The following is a 16,317-nucleotide window of genomic DNA, read 5'->3' on the forward strand; positions in this document are numbered from 1 at the left end:
CTAGCGCGTCCGGTTGACTTTCACAACATGCTCATCCACTTTTAAATCAAGCCTTAACGTGATACTGCATGGAAATGCCAATTGTAGAATTAGGAAACTTTTTGCCAATATTTTTTAACACAAACACTATGCGATTCCGGCCAGAATTCCCGACATGCACTATGCACGAGCTACTAATTGTTTCTTTGGTGCGGGTTCCTGCTGCATGGTGAGGATTTCATTGCTCGTGCAAAGTTTCAGTGAGAATAGAATGTTCTGCAACGTTTGTGTTGAAAAGAAAACCAGAATACTAGAAATCCTTTTTTATGTTATGTAATACATTTATTGATAAGATGTACATTATACATTCACGGTCAATTCTTGCATCTTATTCACGAAGACCGGCAAGATGTATTATTGGTTGTATAATAACAGCGTTTTGGTAAACTTGATGACTATAGGACTAAACTAGATACATATCAGGTTCAGTTTACATTTATAATTCGTGATTATTTTAATTCATACAAGTTGTAACAATAGAAATATAGCAATCAAGAAAAAAACATTACTAATTTCTTTAAAATCATTTTCGCTACTAAACCTCTCCATTCATATTTTTCATTTGACCTCTTTCTACACGTTTTGGGAATGACAATGCGATGCTCACCTTGATCATAATTTCTGTAATTTTTCCGAGACGAATGTTTGCATAATTATACAGCTCGTCAAAACAACTGTTTTTAGACAACTCTCTTGCCTGGGAAGCGAGATCATACGCTTCTTTTAAAAGATTCGGAATTTCTTCCGGGATAGGAAACCCGACACGCTGAAAATGTGGTTGTCGTTGATTCATATGTTCCTGATACCACTGAGCTAAATGCAAATCACATCTAGCAAAAAGACTGTACGTCTTCCTGTACTTTGACGGAAAAAAGCCGTCAAGGACCAGACTTTCGTAGCAAGAGAGATCATCTTTGGCTCCTTGAATTTTCGCTGGCGTCACGTGGTGCAAATCTGTACCTTCGTCAAAACGTCCCAAAATGGTAATGGCGCGAAATATATGAATCCTTTGTTCCAGATCAGCGATCATAGCAACGAACTCATTTTCAACCTCTGAGGCTTTTACGTGTTGCAGAGCTTTTATGTAGTGATTTAACGCTGAGTTCTCCATTTCGAAATTCTCATCGTTTTGTTGTTGTGAAAGAACCTTTTCAAGAATGGCTACATGGTTGAAGAATGAAGCAGTAAGGACACCGGGGGGAATAAGAAGAGCCACTTGTTGAGCTTTCAAGGCAAAATTATAGCTCGATTTGTATTCACCTTTGGCGCGTTGGATTGCACTTCGGGCATACAACATTCGAAACAAAGTAATGTTATGGTCTTCACTATATCCAGGACCTTTCCATTTTTGTTCCATTTCAGCGACAATTTCTTCAGCCTTTTTCATCATTCCACGTTTATACGCAACAACACTCTCGATGGCCATGACGAACAACTCTGTTGCTGTTCCTCGAACATTGGGTTGATTCTTGGTTGACTTTGCGAGTTCAGTACACTTCTGATACATCGCATGGTTGTGCAAATCATTAAGCTGAAAAATAATACTAATATTGTGTCTTTGAGATGTTGCGGAACTCCACTGGATACGTGTAACGTTTTTTGGAAAATTTACTGGTTTCAAAGGTCTGACGCTATATATGGCCCTACTACACCAATCCTCAAAAGACATTTGCTCTACATTGTTATTTGAACCAATATGATAACTCTCAGGTGGCTGAACAAACACTCCACCAGGCAATGCTTTAACCCAAATCCTGATGATAAAGAGCGAAGCTACCTCGTTATTTTCATCATCTTTTACTGGCACAAATTCAATATTCCACTTTTCATTCTTCTTTATTGCGCCTTCCCGCCAAATCATTTTGCCAATCACTGTTGAAACTTTCGCATTAATTTCTCTCTTGTCTTTTTCAGTTAACCATTGTCCTTTAATTATACCATCATTTGTTATGCCGTACAACAATGTACCTCCTTCATGGTTGGCAAACGCAGATATAGTCATTGTAAGTTTATTGGTTTTATTAATGATTCGATTTGCAATTCTTGTCTTCTTCGTCTTCTCTTCTTTTAAATACTTAAACTGGATTGAATCTGATTCTGTCACTGGTATTGATTTGTCCAGAATAAACTGATTCACTGTGGGAAGATGGCTTCGACCGTCCCCAGGGAGATTGGACATATCCCGAACTTTTTCCAGAGCTTCAGGTGGTGGAATTTCCTCAACTTGCTTAAGTTGTGGAAGATAAAGGTGACTTTTCATGCAAAATACTCTATCAGAACTACTTATCTCATATATAAATTGCTTGCTTGGTAGTTTTGGTAATTTTATCAATTTTTTGAACCAGGAGAATGACATAAATCCTCTTAACCGTTGCTCTAGAGCGCGTAAAACGTTATCAAGTCTAACTTCAGAATCAGTCACGTCTTGATTTTCGATTATGATACACAACTTGCCACCAAAGCTGTTAAGGAGTGCACATGAGCATTTTGCGATTTCGTCGCATTTCGATTTCCAGTATTTTTCGTTTGTTTTTTTGCACATTTTCTTTAAGTCAACAGTGACCTTTAAAAATTCGCCTGGTTCCATGTCGAGATTTTAACCAAGATTAGTCAGTGTCTATCAATAAGAATTGAAAAATTGTTTGAAAAGAAATTCAATCAAAGACAAAGAAAATGTTTGAAAGAAATTTATCAAACTTATCTACTCAGCAATGACACAGCTAGACTCTATTTCATTAATCATATCATCATCAAAGATGCAGATCATCATCAATATACAAAATCTTTGTTTACATTTTCAATTTGTTTTATTTTTTGAAATACGACGAACTGTCTGCGTACCTCACAAATTATTGCTTCGCTATGGTTTTAATAAATGCATGAATACGAGCTAGACTATATAGAGTCTGTGTAAACACGCGAAACCTTTATTCGCAAGACTGTAATCCCTGAAATGCAAAAACCTTTATTAGTTCGCGAGTTACAGTGGGAAAATCCCTAATCACTCTTTTTAAATTTATAAAGAAACCATTTTTTGTTTAATCATATATTTACGAGTTACAGCGGGTAAATCCCTAATAATTTATTTATGTAATGATCGTTTGTTATTATAATATATTCTATAGTTACATGTTTCAAGAGCTTATAAACAGTTCACTTGACATTGATAAACTGTTGTTTTCCACGGCAAACTAAAACCTTGACTGCATTGTAAATAACAATAGTTCTTGTCAATTGCTATATATCATGTAATCATCCCATCACGATATACTTGGAAAGTGTATCAAAAGATTTCTAAGAGAGATTCCTTGTATAGTCAGGTCATGTTTCTTTGATCGTCACATGCGATTGCGCAGATAATAAATTCCAACAATACCCAGGCATATTTAGTTGTTTTAATCTTTTAAGCAGTTTTACTGCAGCATGTGTCAGCGAGATGCGTAAGCAGAAAGCGCGATCAGTCTTCGCTTTAAGAAAATGAAACAAATTAGAGACATCCTTTGCAACACTATTACTAAATAGTAAATATATTAATACCAGGTAGATCAATCACGTAAGCCTTAAAACGCAGCAAAAGCCTTTCATCAAATTACAAGCGTAAGATAATTTCGAAGTAGTTAACTTTGACTTTATGAAACAAAACCATCACATGCTATATATTGTCGGGATGACTACACCACTTCCTTGAGGTCATATTACGCTTCGTTGCATCTCGAAGAGGCCATGCAACAGGCTCTAAATACAGCAAATAGATGGCTTATTTAACTTTATATGGCCTGACGATTTCACTTAGAATGTGACGAAGCTAAGCGTTACTCAATGAAACTTTAATTTATACCTTTTTTGGCGTATTAGCTACTTTTTAGGTATTGATATTGTTAACTTATAGTCTTAGAATGTTGGGTTCTCTACAATTCTCTGCACTATGTAAAAGTGAAAAGCAAAAAGATGTTAATAACGGGTTAGACCATGCAAGGCTCACCTGGCTTTCGTTAATTCCTATTCAAAACTCTGATATACATGCACGTATATTCTGACCAAGATAACCCAAGATACAAACTATGATCTTTCCAAGATGACAACTGTGATTTTGAGCTGGATGACCCGACGATTCTGCTACAAAGGACTTCCAATGCTGACTATTAATAATGCACGCGATAAGGGAAATCCCGGCATGCACCTGATCACAAACATCCAATCACAGCACAGCCGGGAGAATTTACAAAATTAATGATACAAACATTATAGCAAACGCTCTTTATAAAGGCCTGGCACGATTCTTAGGACAAACTGAGAACCAGTCCTGATGCTCGTGGGTGTGCAGGAATTTAACATTTATATTCGTTGAATAAAATTAAAAGCGTTCGTTCTGAAGTTCATTCTGAGATCAAAGTAGTATTTTGGTATGCAGATTCCGTGGTTGCGTTATATATACATATATATAATTATATATAGAATTAAAATTATGAATCGTTCAATGTTATTTAATCCGAAAAAGAATTACATAATTATATCGATACCATTTATGACCATGCGGTCTTATGCCCAGACCCGTTAAAAGTGGCCATTTTGGCAATTAAGTTCGAATATCTTTCCTACAAGCCTATAGTAATTATAGTTAATAGTTATCACTATAGTATGTACTCGATATCCCTCGTTAATTCTTTGGCAATACATCTATTTATACAAGAAGATAAACAGCCGTAGTTACATATCAATTTCCCCTAAAACAATACGGTTATTATATAAACCTGGAGATTTTTTAACTTAAAAAGTACCGTGGTAGTCCCAAAATCTAAAAGGAATTAATTATAAAAAATCATTAATAAAATCAACTTAACTGCTATAACACCATGATAACAGTTAACTCTCTTAGCCAAGATTCAATGAATCGTGAGATAGGCTACCTTTGAGGTATTGAAATGAATATAGGTATAACATAAACATGGCAGTGCTGTAGTAATTCCGACACTAGTATGTCTTGTTTGGTCTCATAAAGACTTATTTCAATACTTCACAATCATATCGTGCTTTATTGATATTAAATTTAACGGCTGATCTATTGCTATAATGTGGGATAAACTGATAATCTACTGAGCGAAATTATTGAAAACTAACAACAGAATTTATGAAGCTATACCTTCATTGCTATATTGCCAAGAAAACCAAATACTAAACTTGGGATATACAGAAGGCCACTTGGTGTTTTCTTCAAAGTTTTACCCAAAAGCCAAGTCATTCTGTTTACACTTGTATCATTATATGGTGGGTAGCGCATCCTGATGAGAAAAAATACACTTTTTTTAATCTAAAAGCTTGGAGTCTCTCAGGTTGAGACCAAAGTATCAACCTCGTATCGTACCTAGGGTCCATGGGCGTCGATCAAACGTTAATTGAGGGGCACCATATTCAAATATTTTTATTCTAGGCTGATTTCTATTGAAAGTGATATTGTTTTCAAAAGAAATCAGCCGGTCAGGTTAGGCAGAGCAGAATATATGAATATGGTCCCTCTCAATTAATGTTAGCATGACGCCAATGCTAGGGGCCATATGAAAAATATAGAATACTAATGTAAAATAGATGAAAACTGCCTATGTGCCCTTGGCCAAAAAGAGCTCCAGCCAAATATAGAAATATAGATATTTAATAGAGCCTGGCAAGTTGTATAGGTAAATTTGTAGGTAGTTGTATAGGCAAAGGGTTTATTCTAGCTATGAGTTCGGTATACGTATGATGAATTGTACTAAAAGTTTATACTACGATAAATACTGAAGAATCTTGGCGTGATAAATATTTTGTATGTAAAAATTGAGTGATCAAAACGTACGAATTTAAACTTTCCAACATTTGTGCAGTGACAAAGACAGGTTTCTTATGAGAGAATTCCTCGAATCCAGCCTTCCCATGGTACGACCCAGCGCCGCTGTGACCAACGCCACCAAAAGGTAAGTGGTCAGCTAAAAAGAATAATTGAAATGTTATAGAGATTCATATATCAAGGCGGCTTTTGAAAAGGGTAAACTTTAATTTCGGTCCAGAGTTATAGTTGAAGACCAATTACAATGTTAATGTGAATAGATTATGTGTGTAATTGCATTAAAAATTAAACTCCAGTATAGAACAAGTGACGATACCTGACGCATGTAGGAGTGTATCATTACCACACACACCACCACTGGACGTGTTTGCTATGAACTTTTCGATTATCTTTTTATCATTTGCAAAAACGTAAAGAGCTAGCGGCTTTTCGCTGTCGAAGAAAATAAGAAGTTTCTTTATACACCCGATATAGAAGTGATGGTAAACAAAATATAAAATATACCGAGAATTAACAAAGGCAATGGCTTCATCTTCGTCTTCTACATTGATGATTGGTAAAACTGGTCCAAAGATCTAAAAACACACATTGAACCCTATCACAAACTAGTCTTAGCCACACTTATTCGTGAGAAACATGTGACCATTGTATAATATAATGAAAACAGAGCAAGGTTTTTACTAGACGGCGAGTGGAGGTTATATATATATTCTTCCTGCAGCTTGCTTCCATGAACTTTCAGACGTTTCAATTTAATAAATGTAGCGGGAAATATCTCTGTTGGACTTTGGATTCAACGAGGTATAGCTGTTGTAATTATTGAAGAGAGCTGCTATTTTTTTTACCTCTTCTTGCATGATTGTATCCGATGGAACAACATCCACAAGAATCGTGGGCGCAATATATCTGTCGTCTTCATCCGTTTCTCCTCCGATCGCGATTTCGCCACTTTCCATTAACTTTTTCAGTCGACTGAAAGTGATTAATGTTTAGATCTAAGTTTTAATAATGTGTGTTGGAGTAAATAATGCAAAAATAAATAATCTGACGACTGACGTACTTGAAATGTCTACTATTGATAATTCTCCCAAAATGCTCAGATTTCTTGGGGTCCTATAAGTTCATGAATAAACATACGGTTAGCATTATTTGTCATCAATACATGTAGTACGACGTAGAACAATATAATGCAGAAAATCTTTAACGATTTGCCTGTATTACTCAGTTTCGAAAGCATACCTCGCCAAAAAATTCTTTTATCGTGTCCTTCATGTTCTTGACAAGTTCATCTTGGACGCTGGGGTGACACATGACGTAGTCTGGTGAAACGCAAGTCTGCATGGCAACATATCATGTCACATGTGGAAGAACACGTACATGCAGTAATAAGTAGTTATTTTACGTATGCATATGGTAGCCATGCAGTGGGATAGACGAGGACGACACGAAAAACAATGAATATTTAAATTGTTTAGATTAGCACTTTTTGGGGAGGGAGGAAACTGAGAGGCGGAAACATTCCATGCAGAAATGTACATGCTCTGTCCCGTGTCTAGCTTTATATAGTTTCATATGAGAGCCAATATTTTTAACAATACTGCATGTAAATACCTGTCCAGCATTAGCAAATCTTCCCCAGAGCACGCGTCGGGACACAAGTTTAAGGTCGCTATCTTTATTTATGTACACTGGACTGTAAAGAAAGATTATTGTGAAAACACTAACTCTTCAGGTCTGTTCACACGATCCAATTTTGTTGGATCCAATTCACTTCTGATGAATGTTTTATAGTCTATTGTCTTGTAATGTATATCAGCAGCGAATCCACTAAAGCCAATGCACTATTGCATATTGGATCCAACAAAATTAGATCGTGTGAACCGACTTTTAGATTAGGTTATCAGGAGCGACAATGACAGGTTAACGTCACCTTTTCCCGCCAAGTTCAAGGGTAATCTTTGATAAATTTTCAGCTGCAGCTTTCACAATGATTTTCCCAACAGCAGAGCCACCAGTGTAAAAAATATGATCAAATTTGCACTTTAATATTTCAGTTGTTTCTTCCACCCCACCTTGCATGACCGCATAACAAGCCTTTAAGATAAAGTCAACCTTTTGTAAAGTGATCATACTGCTACCGCGGTAAGGAAAAATAAGTCTCGTACCTTGTCCAGGTACTTTGAGATCAAAGATTCAGCCAAAGCTCCCGTTTTTGGAGCAAGTTCAGAAGGCTTAATTAGTACACAATTCCCTGATACAGAAAGAAAATAGTTGCATATTTATATTATAAGCAAAACTAATTGTGCATGATTTTATAAAAGGCCCGCTTGTTGTTCAGCTCCTTCGCTGCTGATAGAAACTTCTCGTAAATGCTTTACACAGCTATGAATATACATAAAGATGACAAAACAATATAAATTGTATAGCTATGCTTTAGAAGATCAATTACATAGAAGATTTCTACAGTAATTGCAATTCTCTTGATGAAAAAAAATATTAAAAATTACCTTTAAAGTGTATTCTTTACACGCGAAAAAAGATCAGGTTGCTGCAATATTAGTTAATTAGCTGTTGCATACTATGCTGCAGGAATGAGGTTTAAAAGTCGAAACAACGTTAGATGTTCAGCCGGCAAACGTTAATGGAACATAACCGTTACGACACTGGCATTGCTGTTTACATAAAGTACATAATTTTTGCAAGTTGTTTGCAAAAAACATGTCATGAATGATATGTTGATTTGTCCCGTCTAAACAATGTTGTTCAGCATTGTTCATTTATCAACCGACAACAACATTGTTCGAACAATCACGAACAACAATGCTGCAAGTGGGCCGCACAATATTGCAGCATCCTGCTTAGAACACAGTTAACGCAAGTTAATGCAAGTGTTGAGAGCTCGCATCAACCCGAGGCTCGGCGATTTGCGCGTGCATTTAATTCGTGTCCAGTTAATGTCTCCTACCTGCAGCGATGGCGGCTACGAGGGGCATAAAAATGATCATTATTGGATAATTCCATGGCGTGATGATCAATGAGACTCCAAGTGGTTCATAAATGTTGTAGATTGTGTTCATTTTGTTAAGTATATCTTTAGGAACATAAACAGGTTTCACCCAATCATCAATATTGTTTAGAGCTAAAATAATGTTTTTAAAATTTATATATTTATCACAATTACTACAATTCTTTGAGTGTAGTCACCGCGTAGTGGACACCTCGAAAATGTACATATTTTAAAATATGATGTGCGCAATAATGAAATAAGAGGTGGATAATTAATAATAAGTCCACGTAATTCACATTTCTGTGCCTGACCTCAGCAAAACGCACGAAAGAAAGGTATTTTCACATTGCCATTGGATAATTTGGTTGTATGATTTACCCATTCTTATTTGAAAGCTTGGCAGCATCGTGTGCTTTTTGACCACATGGTCTGGACGTTACGGAAAGATTTTTTGTTGATTAATGTGAAGAAAGACTACCATTGTGCAGAAATTGTGCAGAAATTACTTCTGCTCAGAAATTTTGCAATTAAGCAATAGGTTTTTTAATGGCTGCATAAAGTGCATCTCTTACTGGCTATTTAGGCATTGACAATATACCTGTATAAAAAATCTGCAAGTATATGGTTCGTCATCGGTGTATTTAGGATGGAAAAGCCTAGCTGTCAATAATGATTTTATATTTGTCATTGTTTTTGACCATGCAATAACACTATAAACCTCATATCTTCATATCTCAATGTTATGAAGATTGTGGATGAAGATCAGTGATACAACGCCTCATCCAGCATAACCGATATAGCATCGTGATGCTTGGTCTATGGTCGTGTTATTTTGTTTTTCAACTGAACTGTTGGGTCATGCTTCTTGTGCATTATTATACGCATATATCGCTAGTAAGGCAGTGAGTGATATAATATATCAATCTCATTGCCCAAGTAAGATCAGGTCAAATGTAGAACTGACACCACTTACCATCGCATGTTTCACTAAGTGCAAACTGGACTTCAAATAAAATGGACTCTGCCAATGGCTAAACAGAAAACAATCGGACAATCAGAAAATGTTTCCAGAGATTGCATAATATACATAATTCTGAAGCTATAGTCTACAAACTCCTTAACAATATCATTCTTACCCATTCTTACTTTGACCAAATAGCATATGGGCTGAATGATTTTTTATAGTAAATTTTACGGCTTATTTATGCAGTAACTTCCATCATATTCAGAAGAATTAATTAGCACAAAAGCAATGCAAAGGGATAGGGCAAAGGTGGAATTTGCTGGTGTATATATAATATTTTCCTCTTTATATGGTTTAAACCAAAACAAGAGGGTTAAGCACATTTAATTATTAACCATTCAACTTTAAATATACATGAAAATCTTACAAATTATTATGGACAAGAAAGATGGTGTACAGCAAAGATATTCAATTGTACACAGATTTAACAATCACGTCAACTCCCAGAGGGTATTGTCTTGACTTAATTTAGTTTCAGGTCCTACCTTCCGTAGATCTTCTTGTAAAGCATCTAAAAGTTCATCTTTATTTTCACTCAATAGTTTATGCAACTGGTGCAGCTGCTGCTTACGAAATTCCAAAGATCTTGTCTTACCACTAAGAAATGCTGCATGCAGCTTTCCCACCACCTAAAAACAACATTAGCTAGTATATTATCATATGGCTGTAAAAAAGGCTGATTGCCTAATTATTCTTTATTTGAGATAGGTATACAAAAAATGTTCTTGGCGGTAAAAATTTGAAATAAAAGTATTGAAGTTTCAGTGCAAATGGTTTATTGAAGAATGCACTATTAAATAAATGACATATGATATGTGTCAATTTCATCAAAGTAGCAATCTGCATTTTTATTTTAAATAAACCATTCGCCATTTGGTGGCTGCCCATGCCCAAAGCAATTTTAGGGCCTGTTCACATGGAACGGGTTATCCCGGTTTGCAAGGTGAAAACTGCGTATAATATTAATGAACGCGAGGTTAAGCCTTTGATGTGGTGCGCTTTTTACTTCGCCTTAGTAGCCGGGATAACTCGCTTGTTGACCACTGAACCGAACGATAGCAAAGTTTGCAGAAGAACATTTTACGATTCTGATATAAATAACCTCAAAAAACCTCACCGTCTTTGGATCCATGCTCTGATATCACAAGAACTCTTTATTCTATTTTATAGGGTCGAGAATTCTTTGACACCATACTCCAAAATATGGCGACCGAACAGAGGGGCCGAAGAATAATACAATAGGGCTTTATTTAATTCCAGAGCAAATAATACAGGTTTCGATCAGTGGTTTCGATACTTTCTTTAAAACCTCAGTATTGATAATCGATAATTTTGAATATTTCAGTTCGGTAATTGAAGAGAGATCAGCAAATTAGCCGAAGAAAACCTAATAATTCGTGATCTGATAAGTCGCGCAAATTTGTTCGGATTAAAAATAAAACCAGATGATCGCACAGCTTTTTTGCGACTAGGATCTGTGCTGGGATAGGCGCGGACGCGCGCGCCTGATTTTCCAGGTTATGTCATAATGATGCTTAAGGAGGCTTATCATCTCATTATCTATTGTTTGAATTGCATTCGACCATTCGACGCGACCAAAATGCGACGTATAACCTAGGCCTCAGTCTAATTTACACACCGGTGCGTTAATCGTGCATTCAAATCCAACTAAAAGCTTCATTTCAATAGTATAATTACAAGAGTAATTATTGAAAATTCTGGCCTCTGATTGGTCGAGCGACTTCGTGTTATTACGCGATCGATAATAGCCTTAAAACTACTTTGCAGGATGCTTTCAATTTTATTTTACCAAAACATTGTTTTATTTGAATCGTCATGAAAAGTGTCGAAACATTTGTTTATGTTTGTAAAACATGCATTTTCTACAACAGATTTGAAAACCACTTTTTGTAATAATACTAAAAACAATTATTCACCTCAGGCTCAGTGAATATCCCTGATATTCATCTCACCTTCGGCGGATAATTGTTACATATTCGCTTCTTTTCAAATAACAAAATATCGTTGGCCACTAGGAATTATCAAAGTTGCGTGTTTTTACATCTGTATAGTGTATACAGGGAAGCGTGTTTCGATCAATGGTTTCGATTGTTTTCGAAGATTTTCTTACATGAAGTTCTTCTAATTAACAACTAATAGTTTTAATTTTTATAAATTATATAATGTTTCTAATTATTACACAGGAATGAAGAGATTATGAGTTATGAATATGGCGAATGTCAACAATCAAGGAAGATCGACTGCTCTACAATCTGGAGTATATACCACATATTTTGGAGGTGTTAAAAAATTACTATCAGAATATTTTAGTACACTGGTCATTCCTCAAGGTACGGGTGAATAAATTTTGCTCTGGTTACTGGCTCGTATCTTTGATTTGCCGACAGTTCGTAGTTCGTACATCAGTCAGATTTTTGTTGTTAAACTCAGAAAAGTGAAAAACAATACTAATATAAATGAGACTTTCTATAATGTAACTGTAGAGGAGAAAAAAGGTGAATATGTTCTATAGAAATAATGAGCTAATTTCGAGCTAGCTCATTGAATTCAATTCAATACAATAATTTATAATTGAGCTACAGCGATAATTTATAATTGAGCAAGAACGATAATATGAATGATAACATAGCTGATAGCAAACATGGCTTCACCTGGTTATCTGTTAGCTCATAAATATCTCTCTCTATATATATGATTGCTAAATATTTTAGTAAGTTTATCCCCTGATCTTTGATGTCAGCATGGTTGTGATTTTATGTACAATACATGGTATGTAGTGTCTCATTTTTTCTCTGCCCTAATAGGAATACCAGATTCCACCCCCACCCCTCCTGCTAAAATGTAATTGCTAAAGTAAAGCCTTTTTATGTTCTAGCCCATGCAATTCTTTTTTGACAACAGTAGGAACAATATTATTTGTAGATGATTTTCAATGATCAGTTGTGCCGGAACCACAGGGGCAGCCCGGTAAGCAAAGTGCCCTTTGCTTACGGGGGTGAGCGGGGGTAGCCCTGTGGCGTTTGGGAAAATTGGAAACTGAATTTGCTCTGCTCATTGTCTATCATAGTCTTTTTGTCTCATTTAGTAATTAGTTTTACCTTGATACCTTGATAGTTTTATATGAAAGAACAAAATCTCTTTCATAGATCTTCCAGATCAACATGAAAAGGTTGCAATAGTTACAGGCTCAAATAAAGGGATTGGATACGAAACTGCCAAATCGTTATGCAAACTAGGAGCGCATGTTATCATGGGTAAGGCAAGGCTGAAACCATAACTCATGTATAAAATAGCCAAAACTTTAGAACATCCCTCAATAGTGTAACATGGTTTTGAATGAAGTTATTTCATTATCAGCTTGCAGGTCAAGTGTGTCAGCAAATTTAGCAATAGAGAAAATCAAGAAAGAAATACCAAATGCTCAAGGTACTCACAATCAATTTTGTGTTGAAAAAAATATCAATTAATCTATTCAGATGTTTGTGACCACAACCATATGGTACATAATAAATAGAATATTATTTTGATTTGCAGTTGAATTTATTAAACTGGACTTATCAAGGTTATCATCAGTCAGGGAATTTGTTACACTGTTTAAAAAAAGGAAACTTCCACTACATATATTAATCAACAATGGTAAGAACTAATGAAATAATCACCATATAGAATCACGAGTAAAGAACCAAAAACGTAAATTTTCTACAAAAAGCAGATGACATGATATGCTAAATATTTTAGCGGGCGTTATGATCACACCTTATGAAAAAACAGAAGATGGTTATGAACTACAATTTGCCATAAACCATCTTGGTCATTTTGCTTTGACACTACAACTTTTGGATATTTTAAATGAGTACGTATATAAATGAAATTAAAAACGAATGTTGTTATTACCTGTATATTAAATTAGTAATCTGATATTCTCTTTTCCAGTACTGGATGTCCCGATAGTTTTGCACGAATTGTTAATGTATCCTCAGACGTTCATCGTTATGGAACATTGAATTTTGAAACTCTCAACAGCAGGTGTGAATTACGCACTCGTTAGTCTCGTTTTGTTCGAACTTTATTCACTGACTTTGCTTGATGAACTGACAGCCTGAGTGACAGGGCCGCCCTGAGAATTTTAGGCCCAGGGCAAGTTGCCCCTTATGACCCCCCTCTGCGTGGCCGTGCTGCACAAGTGACATTCCTCTGTTTCCAACGGGTTTTCAGGCTTTTCAGCGCACATTCATGGTCACTATTTTTTTACAAACATTCTGCTTATCGGTTAATTACATTTAAACTAAACATTAAATTTGTTTGCTATAAATAATAAATTGTACTTTTGTAGCTGTGGATATTGTCCTTACACTGCTTATCAACAAAGTAAACTGGCGAACATTCTCTTCACGTACGAACTACAAAGGCGGTTATCAGCTGAAGGTTGCCAGGTTACCGCAAATGCGCTACATCCAGGGATTGGTGATACAGAGTTGTTTCAAAATGTTCCACCGTTAGTCCTAACTATGCAAAAATATTTGGTATCTTGGATGTTTAAGGTAATAAATAATCAATAGTTTTGTAATCCGTGTGGTCAGTTATATCGTAGAAAATATTGTAGTTAAACATTTGAAGGAAACAGCTCGGTCAGGTACCCCGTGCCCTGGATAAGTTACAGGTAACTTTTACAAGTAAGATTAGCTTAGTTTATGAATTAATGCAGTGGTTGACTCTGAATTATTAGCGAAGGTAAACTAAATTCGATAATTTTGATTTATACTGCAGCCGCCGTCAGAATGTGCTTATACAACATTATATGTGGCAACCTCCTCCTGTCTTGAAGGTCTTGGTGGACGTTACTATGATAACAGTGAAGAAGTTCAGTCAAGTGAAGAGTCTTACAATCAGGAAGTACAGCGGCGTTTGTGGGATATTAGTTGTGACATGACAAAAATCAGCCATTAGTAGTATTATTAAGGGAATACAATAAATGTACAGTGGCAGTGCGAACTATGCGGCGGCGGGTCCCAATACAGATTGTCGGGAAACGTGCTTGAATTTGCGAATGCATGATGACTCATGACTTGTTTTTCATTGAATCAGGACGTTTCTCATCATTTGATTAATCATCTTTTTGTTAATCATCTTTTTATTAATCATCTTTTGATTGATCATCTTTTGGTGCAAAAAGACTGCATGCTGCATGATTCCAAGACTCTATAAAGAGATCTTGTTTCCAACAATATCAGCGTCTTCTTATGTCGTTCTTATGTTAAGATTAAGTCTATACGACTAAGCTAACCAAGGACCCTGTTTAAATCACTGAAAGAAATCATATTTCCAACAGCTGGTTGTTTATTGGGCGGCGACGCCGATACATTTCAGGGATGTGAGAGAGGCACTCAAATTTAATTTAAGATTATATGCATGCATAGTGAATGTACAGTAAACTTGCATATATACAACATGCAGGACTTCACAGGAGGCCTTTATGTAGTTATAAACATCGTTTTATTAACGTTTCGAAATCGAAACTATCAACACTTTGTCATAAAAAACAGCTGCTGTATGTTTGGCGAAAAACAGAAAGTCAATATATATATATCGTCATAAATAATATCTTATATAATAATACTATAGCATAGATATATATCTTATATAATAATACTATAGACAATGTATTCGTATATATATATCAATGCAAACGTCTGAAGACTAAATAAAATTGGAGATATATTGAGAAAAATGAGAATTATTTACATGCAGAAAACATTCAAATTTTAAGTTTATAACAGGTATAATTGTATTTATATAGTCTTATAGAGCTATCGTATAGACTGCTGTCTGCTGTTGTAATTATTAATAAACAATTATTGAATTCGGTTCTCGCAGGATATGAGGAATTATTAAGGCCGAGGTTTGTGTTATCTGCCGAAGCCGAAGGCTGAGGCGGATAACACAAACCGAGGCCTTGATAATTCCTCATATCCTGCGAGAACCGAATTCAATAATTGTTTTATTATTTATTTGCAAAAATTTACCTTTCCTTTGATTTAGCCATTCGTATTTTCCCGCTTTTAGGTTTTGGCACAAGCCGCATAAATTAGCGTGACGTCATACCGTGCAATAATTTTTTTCATATCTGACGAAGTGACGTCAAACGTGCAATAATTTTTTTCATATCCGACGAAGTGACGTCACTGTCCAAATTTGGGCAGCTGCCGAGCGGATATGACGATTTCGCCAACAGCTGCTGGCCAATCAAAACTCTTGACTCATTTTCAATAAATAATAAATTCTTTTATTATATAATATCGTATAATATGCAGTGTTTTATTGACGAATCCGCCATTTTGAGAAGCGATAATAACACATGTGCGATTATTCATGATAATACGGTGAAAAATTGTGTTTACGTGATTT

The 16,317-nt window shown here is 35.6% G+C and overlaps 3 protein-coding genes across 4 annotated transcripts; 1 reads left to right on the plus strand and 2 right to left on the minus strand.

The window, feature by feature from the left end:
• Window positions 1-422: 422 nt before the first annotated feature.
• On the minus strand, window positions 423-4,276 carry LOC114521413. Its single transcript, XM_028541860.1, has 2 exons — window positions 4,022-4,276; window positions 423-2,656 (listed from the first exon to the last, which is right to left on the minus strand). The coding sequence occupies exon 2, from the start codon at window positions 2,624-2,626 to the stop codon at window positions 575-577; it is 2,052 nt and encodes a 683-aa protein (XP_028397661.1). The 5' UTR covers window positions 2,627-2,656; window positions 4,022-4,276; the 3' UTR covers window positions 423-574.
• A 231-nt stretch (window positions 4,277-4,507) lies between these two features.
• On the minus strand, window positions 4,508-11,385 carry LOC114521378 (aldehyde dehydrogenase, dimeric NADP-preferring-like). Its single transcript, XM_028541803.1, has 15 exons — window positions 11,009-11,385; window positions 10,377-10,520; window positions 9,841-9,898; window positions 8,826-8,999; window positions 8,026-8,111; window positions 7,791-7,954; window positions 7,472-7,553; window positions 7,100-7,195; window positions 6,921-6,973; window positions 6,706-6,832; window positions 6,365-6,435; window positions 6,177-6,292; window positions 5,870-5,999; window positions 5,180-5,318; window positions 4,508-4,834 (listed from the first exon to the last, which is right to left on the minus strand). The coding sequence occupies exons 1-15, from the start codon at window positions 11,021-11,023 to the stop codon at window positions 4,802-4,804; spliced, it is 1,488 nt and encodes a 495-aa protein (XP_028397604.1). The 5' UTR covers window positions 11,024-11,385; the 3' UTR covers window positions 4,508-4,801.
• Window positions 11,386-11,502: 117 nt separating this feature from the next.
• On the plus strand, window positions 11,503-16,183 carry LOC114521379 (dehydrogenase/reductase SDR family member on chromosome X-like). 2 transcript variants are annotated; one of them, XM_028541804.1, is made up of 8 exons: window positions 11,503-12,242; window positions 13,059-13,166; window positions 13,270-13,338; window positions 13,447-13,548; window positions 13,651-13,765; window positions 13,846-13,938; window positions 14,246-14,453; window positions 14,680-16,183. In XM_028541804.1, the coding sequence occupies exons 1-8, from the start codon at window positions 12,116-12,118 to the stop codon at window positions 14,857-14,859; spliced, it is 1,002 nt and encodes a 333-aa protein (XP_028397605.1). In that variant the 5' UTR covers window positions 11,503-12,115; the 3' UTR covers window positions 14,860-16,183. The 2 variants fall into 2 exon arrangements, with proteins under 2 accessions (XP_028397605.1, XP_028397606.1); XM_028541805.1 differs by lacking the exon at window positions 11,503-12,242 and adding an exon at window positions 12,249-12,681.
• The last annotated feature ends 134 nt before the right edge of the window (window positions 16,184-16,317 follow it).

This window comes from Dendronephthya gigantea, unplaced genomic scaffold (genome assembly GCF_004324835.1).
Source record: "Dendronephthya gigantea isolate DGI-Jeju-01 unplaced genomic scaffold, DenGig_1.0 000020F, whole genome shotgun sequence".
NCBI lineage: Eukaryota > Metazoa > Cnidaria > Anthozoa > Malacalcyonacea > Nephtheidae > Dendronephthya > Dendronephthya gigantea.